General features: G+C 42.2%; 1 protein-coding gene across 1 annotated transcript in view; it reads right to left on the bottom strand.

The window, feature by feature from the left end:
* The window catches only part of tm7sf3 (transmembrane 7 superfamily member 3), a gene marked incomplete at both ends in the record, with an annotated part of 29,357 nt that overhangs the window by 4,851 nt on the left and 2,023 nt on the right, over positions 1-22,483 (bottom strand). The window contains 7 exons of the mRNA XM_084447645.1: positions 3,605-3,757; positions 7,915-7,998; positions 10,426-10,512; positions 11,181-11,358; positions 13,538-13,709; positions 16,316-16,436; positions 16,817-16,967. Coding sequence (XP_084303771.1) covers positions 3,605-3,757; positions 7,915-7,998; positions 10,426-10,512; positions 11,181-11,358; positions 13,538-13,709; positions 16,316-16,436; positions 16,817-16,967 — 946 coding nt within the window. The remainder of the gene's footprint in view (positions 1-3,604; positions 3,758-7,914; positions 7,999-10,425; positions 10,513-11,180; positions 11,359-13,537; positions 13,710-16,315; positions 16,437-16,816; positions 16,968-22,483) is intronic.

Genomic DNA, 22,483 nt, shown 5'->3' with positions numbered 1-22,483 from the left:
TAGCCAGTTGCAACCTCAACCTCTGACGATTTGACATTTTAATATCGTCTGGTATCAATCCCAAGAGACAGAGTTTGGGGGTTTTGATCGACAGTATCTTCAGAATCCTATTTAATAAAACAAAAATCTTATTCCACATGCGTTCTGTTTTCTCACAATAGAACAATAAGTGCACTAAGGTCCCCACCTCCTTATTACATCTCCAGCAGATGTCACTGTTCCTTAATTTCAGTCTAGCCAACTTACATGGAGTCCAATAGCTGATTATCTTATAATGAATAAGTTGTGATTGCATTTCACGTGAACACTTATGCCAGGACGCAACAAGTTTATTCCAATCAGTACTTGAGATCCCCTCCCCAGTATCCTTTTCCTAACTAATCTTCAGCCCTTCTAGTCGCGGTGTGTGCGCATCCCTAAAATGCTCATAGAATATTGAGGCACCACCCTTTCTATGCCATGTTACATGGAATAATTCCTGAATCCTAGTTTGTTGATTTAATTTAGATTTTACATTGGCAAATATACAGTGCCTTATTTGTAAGAACCTCCAGAATTCAGATTTGTCCAAATTATATTCTTTCTTTATCTCGTCATAGGATCTCAATCATGCCTTCCGAACCAAGTCTCTGAGGAGATGGATACCTGCCTTGGCCCAATGTCCCCATATGAATGCCTTCTTGCCTATCAAAAGTGTCTTATTGTACCATATGGAAGCTTTAGGTGTGAGAAATGGGCTAGATTTTGTGTAATGATGTGCCATTTTCCAAGATTCTCTAGCAAAAGACAATACTGGGTTCTTAAATGGTACCACTCTACCCATTTGAGTTAGAAAGGCCTCCAGGGAGGATGGATATACTAGCTCTTCCTCTATCCTCACCCAAGCAGGAGCCTGTTCTGGCAGAAGGTTCATTTTAGAGAGTTGGGAGAGAGAAAAGGCAAAGTGGTACCAGTCAATCCTTGAGAGCGATAATCCTCCCTTATCCTTAGCTGCATATAATTTAGTATGATTAAATAAGGGCTTTTTTCCCATCCAAATAAAATTATTCTGCTGTATCGCTTTAACAACACGTGTGGAAGTGATAGCGGTAACATGTACGCAATATATTGTATCTTAGGAGCTATAATCATTTTCACCAAATTGATTCTACCCATCAGCGATATACATCTTAGTCCAATTCTGTAATAGAGAGTCAATATTTTGAATAATAGGAGATAAGTTGGATTCCATTATCTAGTAAGTAAATATTAAAAAGTAAATACATTTGCTCATTTTAACTAGTTAAACAGAGGTCAAAGCTAATCTCTGACAGGTCAATATGCCTCTTGCCGACTGTGAAACATGGCTGTTAAAGACAACAACCTGTGCACACCAAAAAGATGGAGGCCAATCTGTCTGCCCTCAGGTATTTTTGACAATCAGTTTGGTGTGTCCTCACACAGAACACCATAAGCAGATTGTGTGCCTTGTAACTAAAAAGAAAATAAATATTATTGAATCCAGTAGGGCTGTCTTCAACCAAAGAAAATCTTGGTTGACTGACAGGCATCCCCCCCGCCAACCAACCAATCGATGTTGGTCGATTTTGGTCTTTTTTTTCCTTCAGGCCTAGCCTATATTTCCAAATTAGGCTGATTTTTCTTTAGTATTCATTAGTAACTAACTAGTAATTCACTATTTGACATAAGTTATTCTTTATGGTATTTTATTAGGATGTAGCATTTTCCATGTAGCTTAGGCCTGCTTATAGGCTGCTTATAGGCCCTGCTTGCACATAAACCTTGAGTTTCCGCCAGACTAGGCCTACATCCCATTTTACAGGCTGCCTATCCATCCAAATTATTTAAATACATTAAATTGCATGCCCTGCCATTACATACTTTAATTTGATCATAATCGTCTTTATTATGGGGCTATATGCCTAGGTAGGCCTAATAATACAAATAAAAATAACACATATGATAACGCGCAATGGCAAATGGGCCCCACATTCATTCCTCTCTGAATTGCAAGATGTAGCCTAAAGGTCTTGATCTTAAATGAACCGCAACAAAAACAAATTTACTACCTATGGACTTTTTTATGACATTGTGGGGTTCAATTGGGCTTCTTGGCGTGTCGGCTATGAAGATGTCGCTAGTGCCTTCTGCGATAAAATTATGGCCAACACGAAAACTGGAATGTTTGACCTCATGTCTTAATATAAACCATATAATTAGGAAACAAGAGGCTGACAGGCTGTGTGTGTGTGTGACAGGCTGCGCGCCTGTGTGTGTGACTTAGGGTAGGGAGACAGAGCTCTGTGCTGGAATCCTACAATACTACAATCACACTCAGGGCTGTAAAATTACCAGCCCATTCTCGACATCATATGCCAAATCACAATTCTGCATGTAATACATATGCCAAAATCAGAGTTTGTGCTTGGTTGTTCACCTTGGAACACGTGATACAAGTGGGGTATATATTTGCGAGCTTGTGCTTTTGAGGGTAGGCTGGGTGGGTCAGTTAATGCGAACAGAGCTAGCTAGCTATAGCTAGTGTACGCTACACAAGCACCCTCCACGTCAACACAGGGGTTAGAGTTGGACACAGGGATCAGGCTAATTTATGAAACTGGACCCAGGAGTGGAGGGCTTAGTGGGCAGGCTCTGCAAAACACAATACCCCCTCGCTGCCTGAGCGCCTCCACGCGGTTTCGGCGTATGTATTACACGCAGAATTGCAATTTGGCGTATGATATGCACGGTGAAAAGGCGTGTTATTTATAGGCAGATGGGTGAGATCGGGTTGAAAATTACACACCTGGACAAAATTGTTGGTACCTTTCCGTTGAAGAAAGAAAAACCCACAATGGTCACTGAAATAACTTGAAGCTGACAAAAGTCATAATAAATAAAAATGTACTGAAAATTAACTAATGAAAATGAGTGCAGTGATTGCCTCAAAATTGCAACAAAATATTAAGTTAAGAGTACCATCATTTTTGTCCAGGCCAGTTTCATCAGTTTGTTTTTGATTCTGTTGAACCACAATTCAAAAGCAATGTCTGATTTTCATTAGTTACTTTTCAGTAATTTATTTATTTATTATTACATTTGTCATTTTCAATTTCAGTGACCATTGTTGTTGTTTTTTTCTTTAACGGAAGGGTACCAAATATTTTGTCCACGTGTGTATGTTGTGTTAAGGTAATTCAAAACACTCCTGTTTCGCCCATTTATTTAAATGAGTGTTATGTATTTTTTGTCTATCAAAGTATAAGCTTTGCGATTGCTCAATCAATCCTGGTCGGACAAGAGCATTTCAACCAAACAATTGACCAGTTGAGCAATCGGAGTCAGCTCTAGAACCCAGGTTTAAAGTCTCAGTATGGGGACTAATTTACTCAGATCCATTTATCAAAAGTTAGGATCCGGGTGTTCATGAGATAATACAAACAGCATCTCAAATGTCTTGTTTGAAGGAAATCATATACCTGTAATCTTAACTAGTATTATTACATTTGAGGTGTGTAACTATTTCATAATTTAACCCATGAAGCTTTCCTGTTTGAATATCTGAATATTCCAAGTTCTACAGGGACTTTTGTTGTGCTCATACCGATAGGTGTGAAGAAGAAAGTGGAGGAGATGAGAAAGCCAAGCATTAATCCAACAACGATGACACAGGCCATAACTGAGCCGAAACGCCACCAGCACATCACCAGGACAACACCCCCTACTACGCCAATCACTGCTGTCAGGGCCAAACGGACTGAAAATGAGAATATTTGTAAAAATTAATAAAATTATAATCATATTATAAATTATTACATTTAAAAAATGAGTAGCCATACCTTCTCACAGGCAAATATATAAACTGCAGAGGCAACTACTGGAGCAGCAAAAAGTTGCAAAACAGCTGACAACTGAATCCTAAATGTAACTATAATGTTGTTTTAGACAATAATGTGATTAGGTCCCATCAGGTGCACACTGAGCTAATTTAGTGGCTAATTTCATTCCAACTATTATTTGGAGACATTAATCAAAACAAAATCAGAGGATACATTAAAACTACAGTATAACCAATACACGAAAGAGCAATTGTTTACAATGGTACATAGTCGGATAGGAAGGTGGGGCACCCCATGGAAATATTATAAAAAACTTTATTTTTTTGTAATCCTCAAGGTGTCTAGTAAACAAATGGTGATGTTCCCAACTCAAAATATTGTCCCATAGTCTGTTTGGGGGCCATCTTTGTGGCCATGCTGTATTTTTGATGAAAATGTTGACATGAAATAGGCTCTGTGCACCAGCTTCGCTACTTCCTGAAAGTCACTTGGCTGCTTTATTTCCTGTCCAATATGATTGGATTAAGTGATTAATCAGGTGTGCACTGGGTCTGCCGCACACCTGATAAACCACTTAATACAATCATATAGGACAGGAAATAAAGATGCCAAGTGACTTTCAGGAAGTAGTGGAGCTGGTGCACAGAGCCTATTGATTGGGATGGTTATTGTCATGATTGTCATGAAGTTTGTTGTATAATTTACAAGATGTTGCAGGAAGTAGGCTAGAGCAAGAAAGCCTATTATTTACGTTATATTCTGGTTTGTGGAAAATCCCACAGTGATTTTATATCTATCTGTGGAATAAAGAATATCACCGGCTTGATGCTTGTTGTGTACAGAATGATAGTTGAACAATGGTTCAATTAATTGTTGTAATTGCTGATGACGTTGGTGGAGTGGTCTGCCTCTGGCTAGTGTAGCAAACTTGAAAGGACTCCTTGAATGGTGGGAGAACCACGAACACACAGTCCCATAGAGCGCATGGAATGCATACGCTCAGGACTGAGGGAAGATGCTGAGAACACACCATTGACAGCAAATTGACAATCGCTGCTGAGCTGGACTCTTTTAGAGAAACTTTGAAAACTTGAATGAACCTGAGCTGGGGACAGTGCGCCTGGGGTGGTGTGGCTGTCATTCGGCTTGGAAGAGTGACTACACTGGAGTTAGCCGTCTCGTCAGCTGGATGGGAGACTGAGGACACACAGATCCAGCGCCTAGAGCTTTCATTGTGGGTGATGGGTAGGCCAGTACAGTATGTCAATTATCTGTTATGTGCCAAAAGCAAGCCGGTGACTTTGATGTATAGGTTGGTGAGGGAGGAATACGGGAGAGGTTTTAGAGTAAGTGATGAATCAACCCTAGACAATGACACGATTGTTGACAGTTTTATGGCTTGCTGATTCTCACTGCCCGGCTAACTTTACATGTTGCGTGTTAGCAAGCCTCAACACTGTCCAGAATAGCCTTGTTGTCATAGGGTTGATTCATCGATAACACTAAAACCTCTCCTCTATTCCTCCCTGACCAAACCTATACATTGATATCACCGACTTGCTTTTGGCACAGAATAGATAGTGGACAAACTGGCCTACCTGTCACCCACGATGCGAGCTCTTGGTGCTGGATCTCCGGTTCGTCACTCTTCCAAGCCGACTGACAGCCACACCAGCCCTGGCACACTGTCCCCACTCAACCCTGAGCATCACTGATCCGCACTCACAACAGGCTCACTAGAAGAACAGCCTGCCTCTACTTCTTCCTCACTCAACACAAGCTGACATGCTTCTTCCTGCTCTACAGAGCTCTGTTGACAAGAGGGTTTACAGTACTGTCCACTGCTAAGGTCTCAGCTACCAAGGGCTCATCCTCTATTACTCCGGGAGGCTCAGCCTCCAGCAACAGCTCCCCCTGCTGACCTGCGTCCACCACCGCAGGTTCACACACAGGCTCAATGCAACCTAACACCTTCACTAAACTAACTGACTGGGTGCTTCTTTAATCACCTCACCAGGCATTAGGTGGAACATAAAGGTGTCAGATAGATCTAACACTGACTGCGCCTCCACCTCCTTCAGGTGACCCATGAAAGTATCTCTGAGATTTACTAAAGGCCTCTCCTGTACTTCCTTTAAGTGAACCAAAAACATATCTTCCAGCTCCACCAAGGGGTCCCGCTCCTCTCCAGAAGCTACATCAATAGGGGACTCTGCCCACGCATGCGTCACAACACATGCCATCAAGACCTCAGGATATTCCCTATGTTATGTTATGTTATTTTTATTTATAATGCGCCCCCCAACCAACTGTTACATCAGCCCGGGGCGCAGCCCGGGTACAAACAAAAACAAGGGACTGCAGAGACACAAAATGAAACTACATTTAAGACACAAGACAAGGACATAAATTATAGATCATCTGTAACAAAGAGGTGAGTTTTAAGCTGTGCTCTAAAAGAGTCCAGGGTGGTGGTGGACTTGATGTTCAGAGGAAGCTTGTTCCATAGCCCAGGTGCCATCACAGAGAATGCACGGTCTCCCTTTGTGACAAGTTTTGACCGTGGGACCTTCAGGGTCATCTGGTTGTCAGATCTGAGCCGGCGACCAGGCCTGAAGCTGGTAGGTTGGTCCAGGAGATCTTTGATGTAAACTGTGGCGAGACCATTGAGGGCCCTAATCAACTTAATCTGGCAACGCTACAGAGCCAAATGAAACAAAGGGGCGCTACTACTGTACCTAAGCGTCCCTTGACATCACTGCACTGATGTGGCAGCTCCAGGCCCCTGGGTCCTAGCTGCCAACTTCTCACTAACTAGTGCTCAGCGCTGTTTGGGGGAGACATCAGAAAGTTCTCTCCCTCTCTCACCTGCAAAGTCATTAACTGACAGCAAGGAGGAAATTGGTACTAACTCAGAACACCAACTAACTACTCTCATGGGAGCAAGGTCAAACTCATTGTCACGTGACCTAGCCTGGATCTTCTCCAGTTCCCACTGAAACTGTCTCTCTCTCTCCTCCCCCTCAAGGTTTCCTCTGTTCTGCTCACATAGCCTGTAAGGAGAAGCGCTCCTTAAGCAAAGCTATCCAATCACTCCTTGTCATAGAGGAGGCCTCCGTTGCACCACTCGCCTTAGCCAGCTCAGCTAGCCGTGACCCAGTAAGATTCATAAACTGACTGACCGCCGTATAAATGCACCAGCAGAAGCCAGGGAGGTCCTCTCTTCCCTATGTTCGTTAACACCAGCCATAGCTACTCCCTCTAGCATCCAAGCTAGCACTGTACTCTACTGGTCTGATTCTAACCAGACCCACCGTCTGACCGCTACACTCAAAAAGATACACATGCAGTACACAGTCTCAACTGGGCCCAATAAAAGATGCCCACCGGTCTACAGACTACCAAAACCGAACATGCAACCCCGGCGCCAGCTATAGGTCGCAAATCACAGAGGAACTCCTCTTCAGCCTCGAGCATCGTCCGGAGTGCCACACAGACCACTACTATCCTGCTCTCTCACTGACAGGGGCGGACTGGCCATCGTGAGCACCGGTAATGTTCCCGGTGGCCTGGCGCGGCAACTGGCCTGGCCCGCGGTGAATGGCCTGCCCCCCCCCCCCCCCATCAACAAATCGCGCAGCACCCCTCCCCCCCGTCAACAAATTGCTTTTTTCTCTTTTTAATATACCTAACATGTAAAAATCATGACAATAACCCTCTCAATCAATTCCTCATGTCAAAATTATACAGAACATGGGGTCATTTGTCTCTGTAAGATATCTAGTTCAAATGCTATGTTGATTTTACATTTTTGACGGAAATCCAAGATGGCCACAAAGACCAATAAATATTGGACAATATTTCGAGTTGGGAACATCAAAATTTGTTTACTACATACCTTGATGATTACAAATAACTAAGTTAGAAAAATATATCCATGGAGTGCATGGGGACCCCACCTTCCTACTAGACTAATACTGCAGCATCTGCTTGAAACCCCCCCAACTAAATACAGTAACTGTTAAATAAAAAAACAAACATATTACCAATCTTTTTTCTAAGAACACTGACTTACTGTCATAGTCCAGGTGTTGTGCAGTTCTTGTGACCAGTATAAAGGAGAAAAATGCAGCAAATCCAAAGCCCATACAGAACAGCTCTATCAAAGCAACAGGACAGGAACAGAAGAAGAACAAAAAACAGAAAGGGTCATTCAATTAATTAAAACAGACATCCAGGGTCTCATCATTATAGCCACACAGAACAACTAGAAATGGTACTTGGAGAGCACAGACCACCATCCATAAATGCACTTTGTGGCTCTGTGCACACACACGTGTGCAAGCAGGAAGTTTGGTATTGCTGCAATCATTAGCGCATTAATGCATTAAAGGCAACAAGTCGAACATGCTATAGCCACATTTCAGCTATGTGGTCATTGAAAATGTCAATTAAGGGGGTGGCTAAATCTGGCAATTTTGTGTCCAGTTAGTATGTTGTAGAGCATTCCATGACTTTTTCAGACAAGAAATATGAACCCCATTTGGCCACAGGGCGTGCTACAGCAATCGTTTGTGTTTTAGCCACTTTTAAGCATTTTAGCTTGTTGTAGCGCCACCCTGTGGCCAATCAGCTTAATTTATCCCCAGTGACCATTAAGCATGTCCTTGTACCATTGTACCAAGTTTTGGAAAAATCAGCATAGCGATTAGGCCTAAACAAGAAATGAGCTCTCTAGCGCCCCCATTTTGTTTGATTGGGCCAATAAAGGAGGATTAGTCTCAGTTTAATGGTGGTGACATGGGTACAAAGTTTTGTTGTGTTTTGTCAAATCATTCAGAAGTCCTGTGAAAAGCCACGCCCTCCACAATCTTCATTGGCTCATAGCGGCTCTTTTCTTTAACTTTTCAAACTTTTGCCAAGATGCAACTTAAAATATTGATCCCTAAATTATGTGTACCAAGTTTCATGCATATTGGCAAAACCTCTTAGGAGGAGATAGAACTTAATGCGTTTTTTTCAAAAAAATTCAAAGTGGCGGAAAATCTACATAACCGGAAGTAATGGCTTCTTGAGGCAAATTTGTTCCTCATGAGGACATACTTATGTTTCATGCCTCTAGATTAAATGGGGCATGAGATATGACTATTCAAAATTTGCTATTTCAATCGGTTACTATAGCGCCCCCTTTGGCCAATCAATGTGAGATTTGTTCCAAGGCTTTGAGGCACAAGCCTCTACCAATCTACCAATTCTACCAACCTATACCAAGTTTTCTAAAAATTTACCAGTTGGCTATCGGTCCTGCCTTTGACTTCCATGGCGGAAAAAATAATAATAAATGGGTCGAGAAAGACAATTATTTAAATAAAATGGCAAAAAATGCCAATTTAAAGGACTAGTAAAGGGAAAAATCATGTTTAGCCCTGTTTTAAGGTTACTTATGATCATATACAATGGTTCAGATCAAATAGTTGACAAAACTAGCACTTGAGAAAGTTGATAATTGCTCTACCACCGTTTAGGTCATACAATGGATGTGGGTGGGCACCGTGAAAAATCATTCAAAAACATGTTAAACTCTCGATTTCAAAGACAAGAAGCTCACCGAGGGGGTAATTGGTGTCCGCTGGTGTTCTGACATCAGATTCGCCGCAAAGTATGAATCCTATAGGGTTTTATTGATCATTTTATGAAATCCATTGACTTGTATTGACGCAACCATTGTATGTAGATCAATCCGCAGAGGGGATTCAGGAAGCGGAACTACTTACGGTAGCTATTGTTAATTTTGATGTTGCTAGGCTACCTAGTTTGCGGAAGTTTACACACGTATGTGCTGCGACTAAATAGTTATATGCTAAATATTTAAAAAAGTATTTCCAGATGAACTAGAATCTTACTTTATGGCGATTTATATGTCAGAACGCCAACTAACACCTCGGTGAGTTTCTTGTCTTTGAAATTGAGAGTTTAACATGTTTTTTGAATGATTTTTCACGGTGCCCACCCACATCCATTGTATGACCAAAACGGTGGTAGAGCAATTATCAGACTTTCTCAAAAGTGCTAGTTTTGTCAACTTTTTGATCGGAACCATTGTATATCATCATAAGTAACCTTAAAACAGGGCTAAACATGATTTTTACCTTTACTACTCCTTTAATGTAACATTATGGAATGATAAACAAATTACTCCCATTTCACTGTTGTTTTCCCATTACCATTTGTTGTCAACCTAGAAACCTGAGCCAGAGTGTTAAGTCATATTCACCTACAGATACAGTTTCAGCTGGCCTTGATAGCCCCCAGCAAGAAGGAGAATTTAAGCTTTCAGATGTTGCCAGAATCAATACTATTAACTACAAATATTGATAGGGTAATGTCTTGCAGTGTTTAAATAAATGCACCCATATTCTTTTCTCTCAGACCCCAGTTTGAAAACCACTGTCTTTGGCCTTCACATAAGATTTGTTTGTTTGTTACTGGTGCTCATATGAATGAACCATGTTTTTTTCATTAGCCCATGAAATCTTGAGATGATTTGCTCCATTCTTTAATTTCAAGAGACATTTTTCTGACTCACCACATTTGAAGAAACGGTGCCCGAAGAAGCAAACAAACACACCAGCCAAGCCAGTGATAGTGAAGAAGACTTTTGTGGATATCCTCCCTGTAACAAAACACATGACACAAATATAGCTGGTGTGTCATGTGTTTTTCTATTCATACTGTTAGGAGGGAAATGTCAGACAAAACACAATACAAGACTGCTGCCAATAGAAACAATAAAAACCAAACAAATTCTGGGATGGAGAAATTGCCACATTATCCATGACAGTCTGGTGTAGGCGTTAAGGGTTTAGGATAAGGACACTGAATTTCATGTTTAGCCCTATTCATGGCTTCCCTGGCATGTATCTGACTAGTACAGGTTAAAGGTTTCTGTTTTGTGCAGTACAGAGTTCTGTGTCAATAACGTTGGCGCGCGCACCCTGGCTCGTTGCTAGTTATGGGCACACTCGGATTCGGATGAATTTCGCGGAGGTTTAAAGCGTGAAGGGATGGCTGTTGTATGTTTGGTGAAATTAGTACTGTTTACAAGTTTTTCGAGTTTGCCCATAGCTAGCAACGAGCCAGGGTGCATGCGCCAACGTTATTGACACAGAACTCTGCTCTGCACAAAACAGAAATATTTTAACCTGTACTAGTCAGATACATGCCAGGGAAGCCAGGAATAGGGCTAAACATGAAATCCAGTGTCCTTATCCTTTAATTAACCACAGCCACCCAGACTGAATAGTGAAACTCACTGAAATTAAAACCATATCGATCACTCACCAAGCGTTGAGCAGCTATCCAGGGTGGATGTGAAGCTGCAGGCATAAGTGTGAATGGGAATATAGGAGGCTGAGGTGTTCCACAGCGGATCTCTGACAATCACAGAGAAGATCACACCTTGTCCCGGAATGGAGCTGAACGAAGCAGTTGTCTTCTCATCAGAGGATAATGTCAAGAGCTAGATGAAAAAGGCAAAGTAAAGAGATTTGAAGAGAAAAACAATATGAACACTGTCTTCTTAGAGGTTCAAGCTGCTTTAACTCTTGTAAGTGGAGCCCAATACATAATTGTCATGCATCAAAATTAGTAATCTCACAAAGGGCACTGTTATGTCATCTTCAAGGGATTTTATTTATTATAGCTCATGCACATTATCATAGCGCATATACATAACTCACCCATGCCCCCTGTCCCTGCCCGGGTTATCTATTTATTATTCATATCCATATGTAGCATGTACATAAACTGTAATCCATCCAGACCTTTATCTATCCCATCCCAGCTTAATTTTATACTTATATAGCCCGTTGCTCCTAACACACTCAATGGATCCATACAGTAGGTGCATAGACAAAATCCCTCAAAACACCATAAACTCTCGTTTTCAAAGACAGGAAAATTTTGGTTATTTACATAACCCCAGTTCTCTGAGCAGCATGAGTGAGTGTCTCATCAGACCACCCTCCTCCCTCCTACGGAAGCGAGGAAGAGGTGTGCTTGTTTTGAATGACGACTGACGCCTTATAAAGGAGGAGGGTCCTTCTCCTCCGGACATGGGCATCATCTGTGCCAGCAAATGAGGAAATGAGGGCTGGCGCAATGTTATTGAGCTTCTGATGAGGACACGCAGGAGGCGTTCCCCATGGTAAATAACCTAACGTTTTCTTTCAGAGCATTCGTTTCGTGTCTCACTATGGGAAAATACTGACTTCAAGATTGCCAGACATGCCTGCAAAAAGACATCTGTTCCCAATGGACCCCCACACAATAGAAGCCAAGTTCTAAGAGGAACCCAAACTGAGGACTGAATGTGCTAGAGTTGGTGACATGACATGCTTGCTGACCGCTGAAGGGGAAGGACATGTCTGCTGCTGCTTCCTGCTGCTTAGTGCTGCTTCGCACTTAAAAAAAACCTTTTTTATCGTGAACATTTTATTAAACTGTGCACTGTGAAAAGCCGGTAATGGTTTGAATGCGCAAATCATATGCTCTGACCTAGTATGCTATTGGACAATAGCCAATCAACAGGTTTCGATCATACAGTACAGGAAGTTGATCGAGCGGTCATTAAAAATTAATTTGCATTTGAAAAAGTGCTCAATCCGCTCAATCTGATCTTGTGGTCAACAGAGGGGTATAGAGGCATGCTAGAACTCTTATTTGGAGTGGTATTTTCTGCAAAATACTCAAATACTCAAAGACATGGGGACCCCAAAGACTTATATTAAATTGTTGAAAATTAGCATAATAGGACCCCTTTAATGAAAAATAAATTGTCTCTCATAATCATCTTATTCAGTTATCACATAGACCTACATTTTCTTTAGTTGCACCAAATCCAGAATAAAGAGCAGTGGAACTGGGGCTGATAATGTGCAATGGGTAAAACTATTTAGTCTACTTATTACATTTACATCTAAAAGTGGGGAGTATTTGTTGTGTAGGCTACTTTTATCTTTCTATTTCATTTGATTTGACATAGCCTACTGCTACATACTGTCAGGCAACTGACCATATGCATCTTTGATGTTTCATGCCTTTGCACCTGCTCTGAGAGATGATAGCCTACCTATAGCTACCCAGCAAACATGCGACGTCAGGGAGACGTTCAGATCATGTCTTAATAACGTCCGTCAGTCCAGCACCCCATTTGTAAGACGTCTGTGGACGTGTCTTTGCTCAGCGGGTACAGTAGTTGTCCATGCAGTGTCCGACAACATTTTTCAGCCAAATAGGAAATGGCTACATTGACGGTGATTTAAAAAAAAGGCCTACACACATAATTTAAGCATTTAATCCAAATAATTAATGACTGAATTGAGTTTGAATTGCTCTTAATGCTAGCCATGTTGAATGTGACTCTAGCTTGGGGCCAGCTGTGTTATTGTACGTACTGTATGACGTAAACATGTAGTGCAAGCACCTCAGGAACCGAAAGAGATTGCATTACAGGGCCTACAGTACGAAAAAAAAAGATTTTATATGTAAGTCTGTCAGAACAAGCTGGACGATTTTCAACCAGACTGAAATCATCCGAAAGGGGCGGTTCTCCACAGAACACAACTTGACGCTGATTGGACTATGATATTCAGAAGTAGGACAAACTAGAATTTATTGTTGTTTGTTGTTAAGCTCACCTTTCTCCCATGTTCTCTCATGCTTTGTACATTAGCCACACTCTGAATGCTGGAGATGAGGCTCTGTTCGGATAGGTCACTCTCTGGCAGGAAGTACTGATAGATGTCATATTCCAGGTGCCTTTGTTTGATGCCCCCAGTTGCAGCATCACATGCTGGTGGTGTAGCCCCTCTGAGGACGCAGAGACAGTTGTGAATGTCATAAATATGATGGTTACGTATTGTAACCCCAGTTCTATGAGTAGGGCAAAGTTCCACAGGGCAAGCTCTTACTGGCTTATCCAATTGTAGCTAGCTACTGAAAACAGAAAAAACATACACGCACCTGTGACCAATCAGGTACCCCCCTATTTAAGGAGTCTGCTCCCACATATCCTCTCCTAAGCTGGAACTTTAAGCAAACAGAAGGGTGGTCAGCAACGTTTGTACCCTGTAGGGCTTCGCTCCACTCATAGAACTGGGGTTACAATACATAACCATTGTTCTATTTCATCGAGCTCCACCCCACAGGGCTTGTTTCTTATTGGCATAAGCGGATCTACACAACCGCACCATACACTCTTGCTGGACTCATTAACAAAGAACAGGCCAGCCAGGTCATAAAGCCAGGGCTCAAAGGTAATTTGATCACATTGGTGGTTGACATAACCCAAGCACTGGCCCTTATCCACCCTACTTAGCCATCTGAAGGCGTGTGAGGAGAGAGCCAGACAGGGAGCAGTTATGCACCGTAACATAACCCGCCAGGCCTCACCTAGACCCATAAGGGACAGAGATGGTCTCACCCGATCAGTGGGGTGAAAAGCCAAAAGAGGTCACTCATGACCGATGCTGACTCCCACTGGCAGATGCCAAGGAGACAGCGGACATGCTCAACAGATAGTAGCGGACAAAAGGGTGAAAGTCGTTGCCGCACAAATGTCCACCACCGACACGCCATTAAACAGGGCAACCGACGTGGTAACGCCCCTCTTAGAGTTTGCCCCAGGCAGAGGGCAACCCACAGTCTCATAAGACTCGGTGATTCCCTCACATATCCATTGGGAGCGACGCTGTTTAGACAGCGGTGAACCCACGTTCCCAGCACAGTGACAAACCATCAGTTGCGGAGTGGTCCAAACTGCAGCTGTGTGCTCGACATAGCAACCCAGCGCATGCACAGGACACAACAGGTGCAACTGAGCATCTTCCTCACTCGAATGAGGCGGAGGATAGAAAGCACGCAGCTCCATGTCCTGCGTGCTGAACATGTTCTGACCGCCAGCAGATAAACTCTAGTGTCTGGATCCAATTGAAATAACTGTAAACCTTCTTTTCATGAGCCGGGCTGTGCACTCTGAACCAGCAAGGAAGACAGAAGTGGAGGAGGAAGCGCCTGGTTGAGCACCCTGAAGACCGGTGGCAGAGCTGGACCTGCTTCGTGGTCTGCTACGACCCACTGCAGTGGCTGGGACACAGGAGTGTGCTGAACCACTACTCCCACCAGGAGCGGCGAGGTGGCGAGTTGTGGTTCAGCACTCCAACATTGCTCCAACAGGTCGGACATCGGCACTCCAAACAGACTTTTTTTCTCACCGGAAAATTGATGAGGACGGTGGCCATCACTCCCCTGAGGCAAGCAGCGACCCTCGGTCCAGCTGCACCCCTGGTGGCTCTCACAAAGGGACGCAGCGGAGCCTTCCGCGATGCCGATTCTTCCATCCTGACTCCACAAACGTCTCCAGATACGGCATGGCGAGGAGGAGATGAGGCGCAGGTCTTGAGGCAGTGCTGTAGCAGACGGAGCTCCAAAGAGACAACCCCACTTCAGCCACTACCTCCGGGAGGGGAATCTGCACACAATACATGGCTCTCCTTAGCAGCTAGGGAGGTCGTGATTGAACGACCCGGCCCCAGACTCGCCAGAGATGAAGCCACTTGCATCAGGAATGTTGGAGGTGAGGTCGCCATCGTCCGCAGAACCTTCTTCCTCATCAGACACGGGTAGGGACAGCAATGGCTCCGGCTGCTGGACCGGAAGGCCGGCATCCTATCCCTCATCGAAGCGGCCCTCCGTGGAGACAGCATTTTTCGCCGGAGGCACACAGTCGAAGATGTGCACCCGGCAAAGCCGCTCGATGGGCTTGAGCCAAGCGCAGGTCTGGCAGGCAGGGTACCCAGACCAGCTTTGGAATTCTGCCGATGCATACACATCAAGCAGAGGGGATGTCCTACGACGTTGTTGACAGTGGTGCAGATGCAGAACTTCTCAGGAAGAATAGGCAGTGGTGGCCAGGGCACCCCGAGGGACGCGGCCGGCTTGTCGGTGAGTACTCATCTTCGCTTCTTCTTTAGTCATTGCGAATTGAAAGTTTCTAGAAGAAGATATGTGGGAGCGGACACCTGTTCTGATTGGTCGCAAGTTCGTGTAGGTTTTTTTCTGTTTTCAGTCAACGTACTGTAGCTAGCTACGAATGGATAAACCAATAAGGAATAATGAAATAGAACGAAATAGAACTGCAATCATCAGCCTTTTTTTTTTTTTTTACCTTTAAAATATTCAAAAGCCTACTCCCGAGGGAAACCTTGGCCCATATAGAAGTGTCAGGGTCCTCTACATGGATTAAGACATTTTCTAGATACTTAGCTTTTTCAATGGTATTGATATCATTACAAACAAATATTGTGATGCCGAGTACACATACAACACAACAACAGCAATGATAACATGGCTTATACTGCTAAATTCCGAACCTGTCATTTAAATCCAAACTGCTCAGACATATTTTGTGTCATTACCGTTCATATCCAATGTTTGCTTTCGCGAAACGGATAACAGTCTCATAAAGATTGTAGTGGAGATAGACATTTGGATCAACCTCTAGACTAGACTCGATATTACACGCTCCAGGGACAGGGTCTAAAGAGAGAAGACAAACATGTTTCAGTAACACTTTATATTAAGTACATGTTTATAATGCACTATAAGGTGTATTATATACACCTATATGTACATATACGTGTGTGTGTGTGTGTGCGTGTGTGTGTGTATAATGTGCTGACACTGACTTTAAATTCCTACGTTGACTTCATAAAGTATAATCATTACATTGGCTTGTAGAGACTCATGAACACATGAACAGTGATCCATAAAGCTCTTATGGCTTGTATTAAGATAGTAGATCTTGTAAAATACAGCGAGTCAATACTATTAATGTGGTCATAATTGAAATCCAAGCAAACGTACAGGAACTGTGGTGTAATGAAAGAGGTAGGGGATCAAAACAGGAACAACATCACCTCTGCTGGTGTAGGGGAGGATCACCCCTGTGCCCGCCACAGCACCTCCGTCAGGTGACAACAGGAACCAGGAGAGAGAGTTCTGAGCTGGAATTAGGGGTGATAGAAGACCCACGTCAACCGCTGTGAGAGAGCCACCCAGTTCTGGTATCTGCCAAAAACAGGAAAAAATCCATGAGTGTTCACAAAGCATCCATAAAGCCTTTATAAGTATGCCTTTGTATTTTTCTGAATCAGCTCTATTATTAGTATTATAATGATTTATTATTATCACTATGATTACTTTTATTATTTAATATGTGCTTGATAATAATTTATTCCTATCCATATTCATATTGTTATTGTTAATATTATTAGGTGGGCTAGCTTGTAAAAGCTAGCCCAACTTGTGATATTCCCACTATTTCTTTCTTTCTTTCTTTCTTTCTCATTCTTTTTCTCTATTATTCTTTTTTGGCCCTTAACTATTTCTTCATACTTTGTGCTAGAAACTTCATTCAAACTTTAAAATGTTCATCGTCTTAAGCTGTTTCCCAGATGTATTCAGATTTTTTCTATTTTTAGCTTATAAATTATTAAATATACAATATCAATCAACAGGTTTCGATCATACAAGAAAGCCCAAAGGGAGCTATAGGCCACTTGCCCACTTCATCTAGACGTTGTCAGACATAGGCACACAAAGGATGTTTAGCGGGTTGAATGTGAGACGATTTGGTGCATTTATGACCTAGTACTGTGGAATTAGGTGCGTTTTACGCGATTGACCTGTCGCTTTGAACGACAAAGTAATCTAGATAAAGGTTAGATTTTGTTGATCCATCGCTTTGCACGTCAAAGAAACCTAGGGTAAGGTTAGATTTGTGTTTTATCTTCCATCTTATTTTACTGTTTTTGGTTTGGTTTTTGGTCTATTTTTATGTGAAGCACTCCGTGCATGCATACTCTCTGTTGTAAAGCACTTTCAGCTGCATTTATTTGTATGAAAGATGCTATACAAATACAGTTTATTATTATTATTATTATTGTTTAGATGAGCACTAAACCTAAGAGCCACAAGGCCCACTGTGTCAACACAAACAAGCATATATGCCAACCTTCAGGCCACCTGATAAATACACTGCTAGGTTTATTTAATATCTGGCTACATATTACTTTTGGCTTGTGGCTTTATTTGTATCATTTCCATTACCAAAGCAAACCGTACACGAATAAGATGGAGCCGATATAACTGGTATTAAAATCAAACTTCATAAGTCATGAATTAACTTTGAATACAACTAACACGGCATTGTGTGTGTGTGTGTGTGTGTGTGTGTGTGTGTGTGTGTGTGTGTGTGTGTGTGTACGCATGTGCACCCTTAGGAGAGCTGCTTGGTGTTGACTACCTGCTGAGTCAGACTGGACGGCCCCTGAAGAAGGTGAACCCCGACTCAGAGGAGACAGAGGACATTCTGGACTATGTGGATGAGGGCAAGGAAGAAGATGAGGGCTTTGAGGAAGACCAAACACCTGACTTCACTGTGTCAAATCTACTCAATGACCCAAGCTTCCCTGTCTCGTCCCAGCCTGGTCCCTCCGCCCTGGCTGGTGCGGTATCTAAATAAATAATTATTTGTAAAGAAATAAATCACTGTATCTGCATTTTGTCCCACTCCACTATCCTCAAATGTTGTTGCCCAACTGTTTTTTTCAGGCTGTGGATGATTTCTGGCGTACCAGGCATGGACAGAGTTGACGACTTGGCAGAGTATCTGGTGGAGTTGAGGAACCAGACCTCTCTGGCCCTAATCAACCAGCAGGTCAGGAACATTTATTGTCTTGCAACGTTCCTTCTGTGCTTGTCATACATGTTCACACGTGCACGTTTTAGTTTTCTCATGTACTGTTGTGTTCTCTCTCTGCTTAGCTCTGTGGGAGAACCTGCTGGACTATGACAAGAAGAGGGTGGCGTTTTCTGCCAGACACCAGAGCAAACTTGACACAGGGAGGTTCAGGTCTCCTAAGAAGAGGCAGGAGTTCACTCCAGGGGTGGAGTGTGAAGAGGCATTCACTCACCACCACTGCCCCGCTTGCCCAGTGGCTATATTGCTGCCACCTGATTGAGACCATCTTCGTCAGGGTCTATGCCATTCACTGCAGTCCGAAGAAGATGGGATAGACAGAGGCATGGATATTGGGCTTGTGCTCCTCTACTCCTCCCCTCCCAGAGGTATGAAAACTGGACTTTATTTCTGTATATTAGTGTGTAACTTATGTTTTGTGTTATTGTCTAATGTCTGATTGAAAAAAATTACACAAGTATGTTCAGATTTAAAGGTGAAGATGAAGCTCAAGCCATTCAGGGCTGTGTTGTAAGGACCTACAGTTGGCATGGCGGACCCCATTCTGTGAGATTGCAGCACACATTTTGATGTTACCACCACTTTTTCCAAAAAAATAACTCAAACATAGCTCCGTTCAAAACAGCTCAGTGGCCCATGATGTTTCTCCCTCTTCTTGCTTTTGTCCGGTTACTGTAAACCCAGCCTCATTTATGAAGATACATTCATGAGCAATTGCAACAGCATCCACTATACACAGTATACAGTATACACTTGTTGAGTGTATACCATGGTTTTATTCTTTAGTCTTTGGTTTTTGCCACTCGTGGTGCCTTTATTTTAACAAACATTTTGTGGAAACTGCTGAAACCTCCATGTTACATGCACCTGTGACATTTACAGTAAATGCAACCCTTGTGATTGTGATGTTTAAGTCAGTGTGAAGCCATCTATGGATTCTCACATGGCAGGTAGCTCAACAAGAGTTCAAGCCCAGGGGGATGCAGAATAAAAATGCTTATGTATACTCCACTGTGCTGTGACATCATTTTTTAACGATATTTTTAATGTGTTGCTGTTACTGGTTTGTTGTAGCTGTTAGTTTCTTTTGTTTGCATCGCTTCATCTAACCAGTCTTTTGTCTCAATCAGTGCCACAGTGTTCAATCCAATCAAATTAGTCAAATCCGTGAATCCATGCTCAGTCCAGAGTCCCACAACTCATTCCCAGCACAGTATGTAGGCCAACTAATATGTACATGCAGGAGTCCTATGGTGTAAATATCTGTGACTTTTCAGGTCAAACTGCCAGCTTCTCACTTGGCTAAAACAAGAACATGACCTTCCCTTGGTGTCTCGTTCTGAGTTCAAGCCACGGGGGATGCAGAATAAACACGCTAATGCCTACTCAGGCATTGTCTTTTGTCTTCCACTTGTTGAGTGTGTACCTTAGTTTTTGGTTTAGTTTTTTACCCCTTGTGGTGCCTTTAACAAACTTTTTGTGGAAACTGATGAAACCTCCACAAACCTGTGACATTTACATGCAACCCTTGATTGCTTGTCAATGTAAAACCATCTATGGCTTCTTACATGGCAGGTAGCGCAAGAGTTCAAGCCTGGATGGATGGCGAATAAAAATGCTAATTCATACTCAGACATTGTGCCGTGACATGATTTAAAAATAAAAAGATGTTCAATTAAATATTTAAATTATGGTCTGGGCAAATACATGAGCACACTCTTGTATTTGTCATTGTCTCCTTGTCTTCTTCCTCCTCTTATACATCATGCACACTTCCTCATAGTTTTTTTGTATTGTGGCAACCCAGGGGACAGGGAAGACCACACATGCCAAAATGGCAGTGACACACAGAGACAAGGCAAGCAAGTTGCAGAAAATAGCTAGAGGTTGGCCCAATCCCAATGTCCCCCCTAAACCCTCAAGCCCTGAGCCCTCACAGACTTATTGACGTCACCTGGTAAAGTGGTTGAGTGCGAGAGGCTGCAAGGACTCGAATTGGTCTAAAAGGAATGGGACAGCACTTGCGACATCACATTGCGTTGGCGTAATGTGTGGCCAGGACAGAAAAGAGCTGTGGCCATGTCACAACCTCAAACCTTGTTCCATCTCCTAACTGTAGCAGTTAATAGGAAAACATATGCCTGCACCAGTTTTTGCATATATGTGTACACCTAGACACTCATATATTTGGCATCTGTCTCCTTCCTCTTCTTACTCCACCCGGCCCCGACCCAGCGCTGCGCAGCAGCTATAATTTATTTTAGTGTTGAATCAAATGGAAAAAAACAGTATTACATTTGTGTTTTAGTACAATAATGACTGACTGAAAATATAAATTAAGTCACATCAAAATTGTATGCTTTTCTCCTTTTGTTTTTTGTGTGTTGTGGATACAACTGTCTAGATGTACTGTTAGAAAGGTTCCAAATATTTAAGTACGTGATTATTAGATTTGCTTATTGTTTCCACCTGAAGAACAGAGTTAAGCTGTGAGTAATATCTACCTGCCACCTTAAGTGCGCAATGCGTTCTGGGTCTTTCATTCATCCAGTACCAGAGCGGTGAATTCCATAGATATGAACACGAGATGACTCGTAATGGATTGAGCGGCGCAAAATACGGCCGCCATATTGGTCCGGTACCGCTGTCACGTGACAACCGCTCTCCTCAGCAGTTTCAGTCAAACTGAAAAGTAAGTAACTGAAAAGTAACCCTGCATCAAGAGATAACTCTAGAAGATAAGTAGAAACAAATATTTTTGTCTTTGAACTATCCATAACAGTCAAATAACATAAATAATAAATAAATAAAATAAAAAATGACAAAGTGCAAAACAGCAGCATCCAAAAGTTTTAGTTGTATCTATCAGCTAACAACTATGTATTTATCATCGTTCACTTAAAAGAGCCGGCACATAGAGCCGTATCGTTCGCGACCGACCCATCACTAGTTTACTATGTAAATACTTATTCATCTGATATTTGTTGTGCTCACAGCAACCATCTGCATGTTTCATGAACATTATGGAATGAAATCATGTTTTGGAGGCAAAAAAGGTCAATATTTTCAGATCTGTCAGGTGTTTTAATAATTTTGGCCCCCACTGTATTTCTATGCATATAAAACAAAATAATATCTGATTCTCATTCACTATTAGGGAAAATTACTTTTTCTTAGCTTGGATCCTCTGGTAAGCTATTACATACAAACGGAGGTGTGCTTTTAACCATTTCAACTGAGTTATACCAACAAAATGCATATGCGCGGAGGCCCCTTTATAATTATAATTATTTTTATTATGTACTGGCCGGCCTTGGCCTTCCCACACGGAAAGAAAATATATGAACATATATGCCAATATATGGCAAATATATGCCAATATATGGCAAATATATGCCAATATATGGCAAATATATGCCATATTCAGGTTCATATATGTGCATATATGTGGATATATAGAACATATATGTCTCATATATAGCTTATATATATCCACATATATGCAGGCAGCCAATTTCATATATGTTGCATATATTATAAACATATGTGGCATATATAAAAAAAAAAGTTTATATATTTCCTTTCCGTGTGGGTTTGAAGCGTTTTGCCGTTGTCAGTACATTGTCAGTACAAGAATGGACATTACAGCTTAATCTGTCCATGGTAAAAAATATTTTTTGTGTTTGTGAAAGCAGTTTTGTGTTTATTTGTGTTTATGTGTGTGATGTGTATTCCGATTGCTAAAACGTAGTGCACGGCAGAAGCGAAGGATAAGGGAACCAATCTAGATGACATCACGTGGCATTGCCATAGCGACTTGGGA

The sequence above is a fragment of the Borostomias antarcticus genome (assembly GCF_949987555.1).
Source record: "Borostomias antarcticus genome assembly, chromosome: 13".
Lineage (NCBI taxonomy): Eukaryota > Metazoa > Chordata > Actinopteri > Stomiiformes > Stomiidae > Borostomias > Borostomias antarcticus.
Note: the sequence above shows the minus strand (reverse complement) of the source record. Positions and strands in the feature narration are given on the sequence as shown.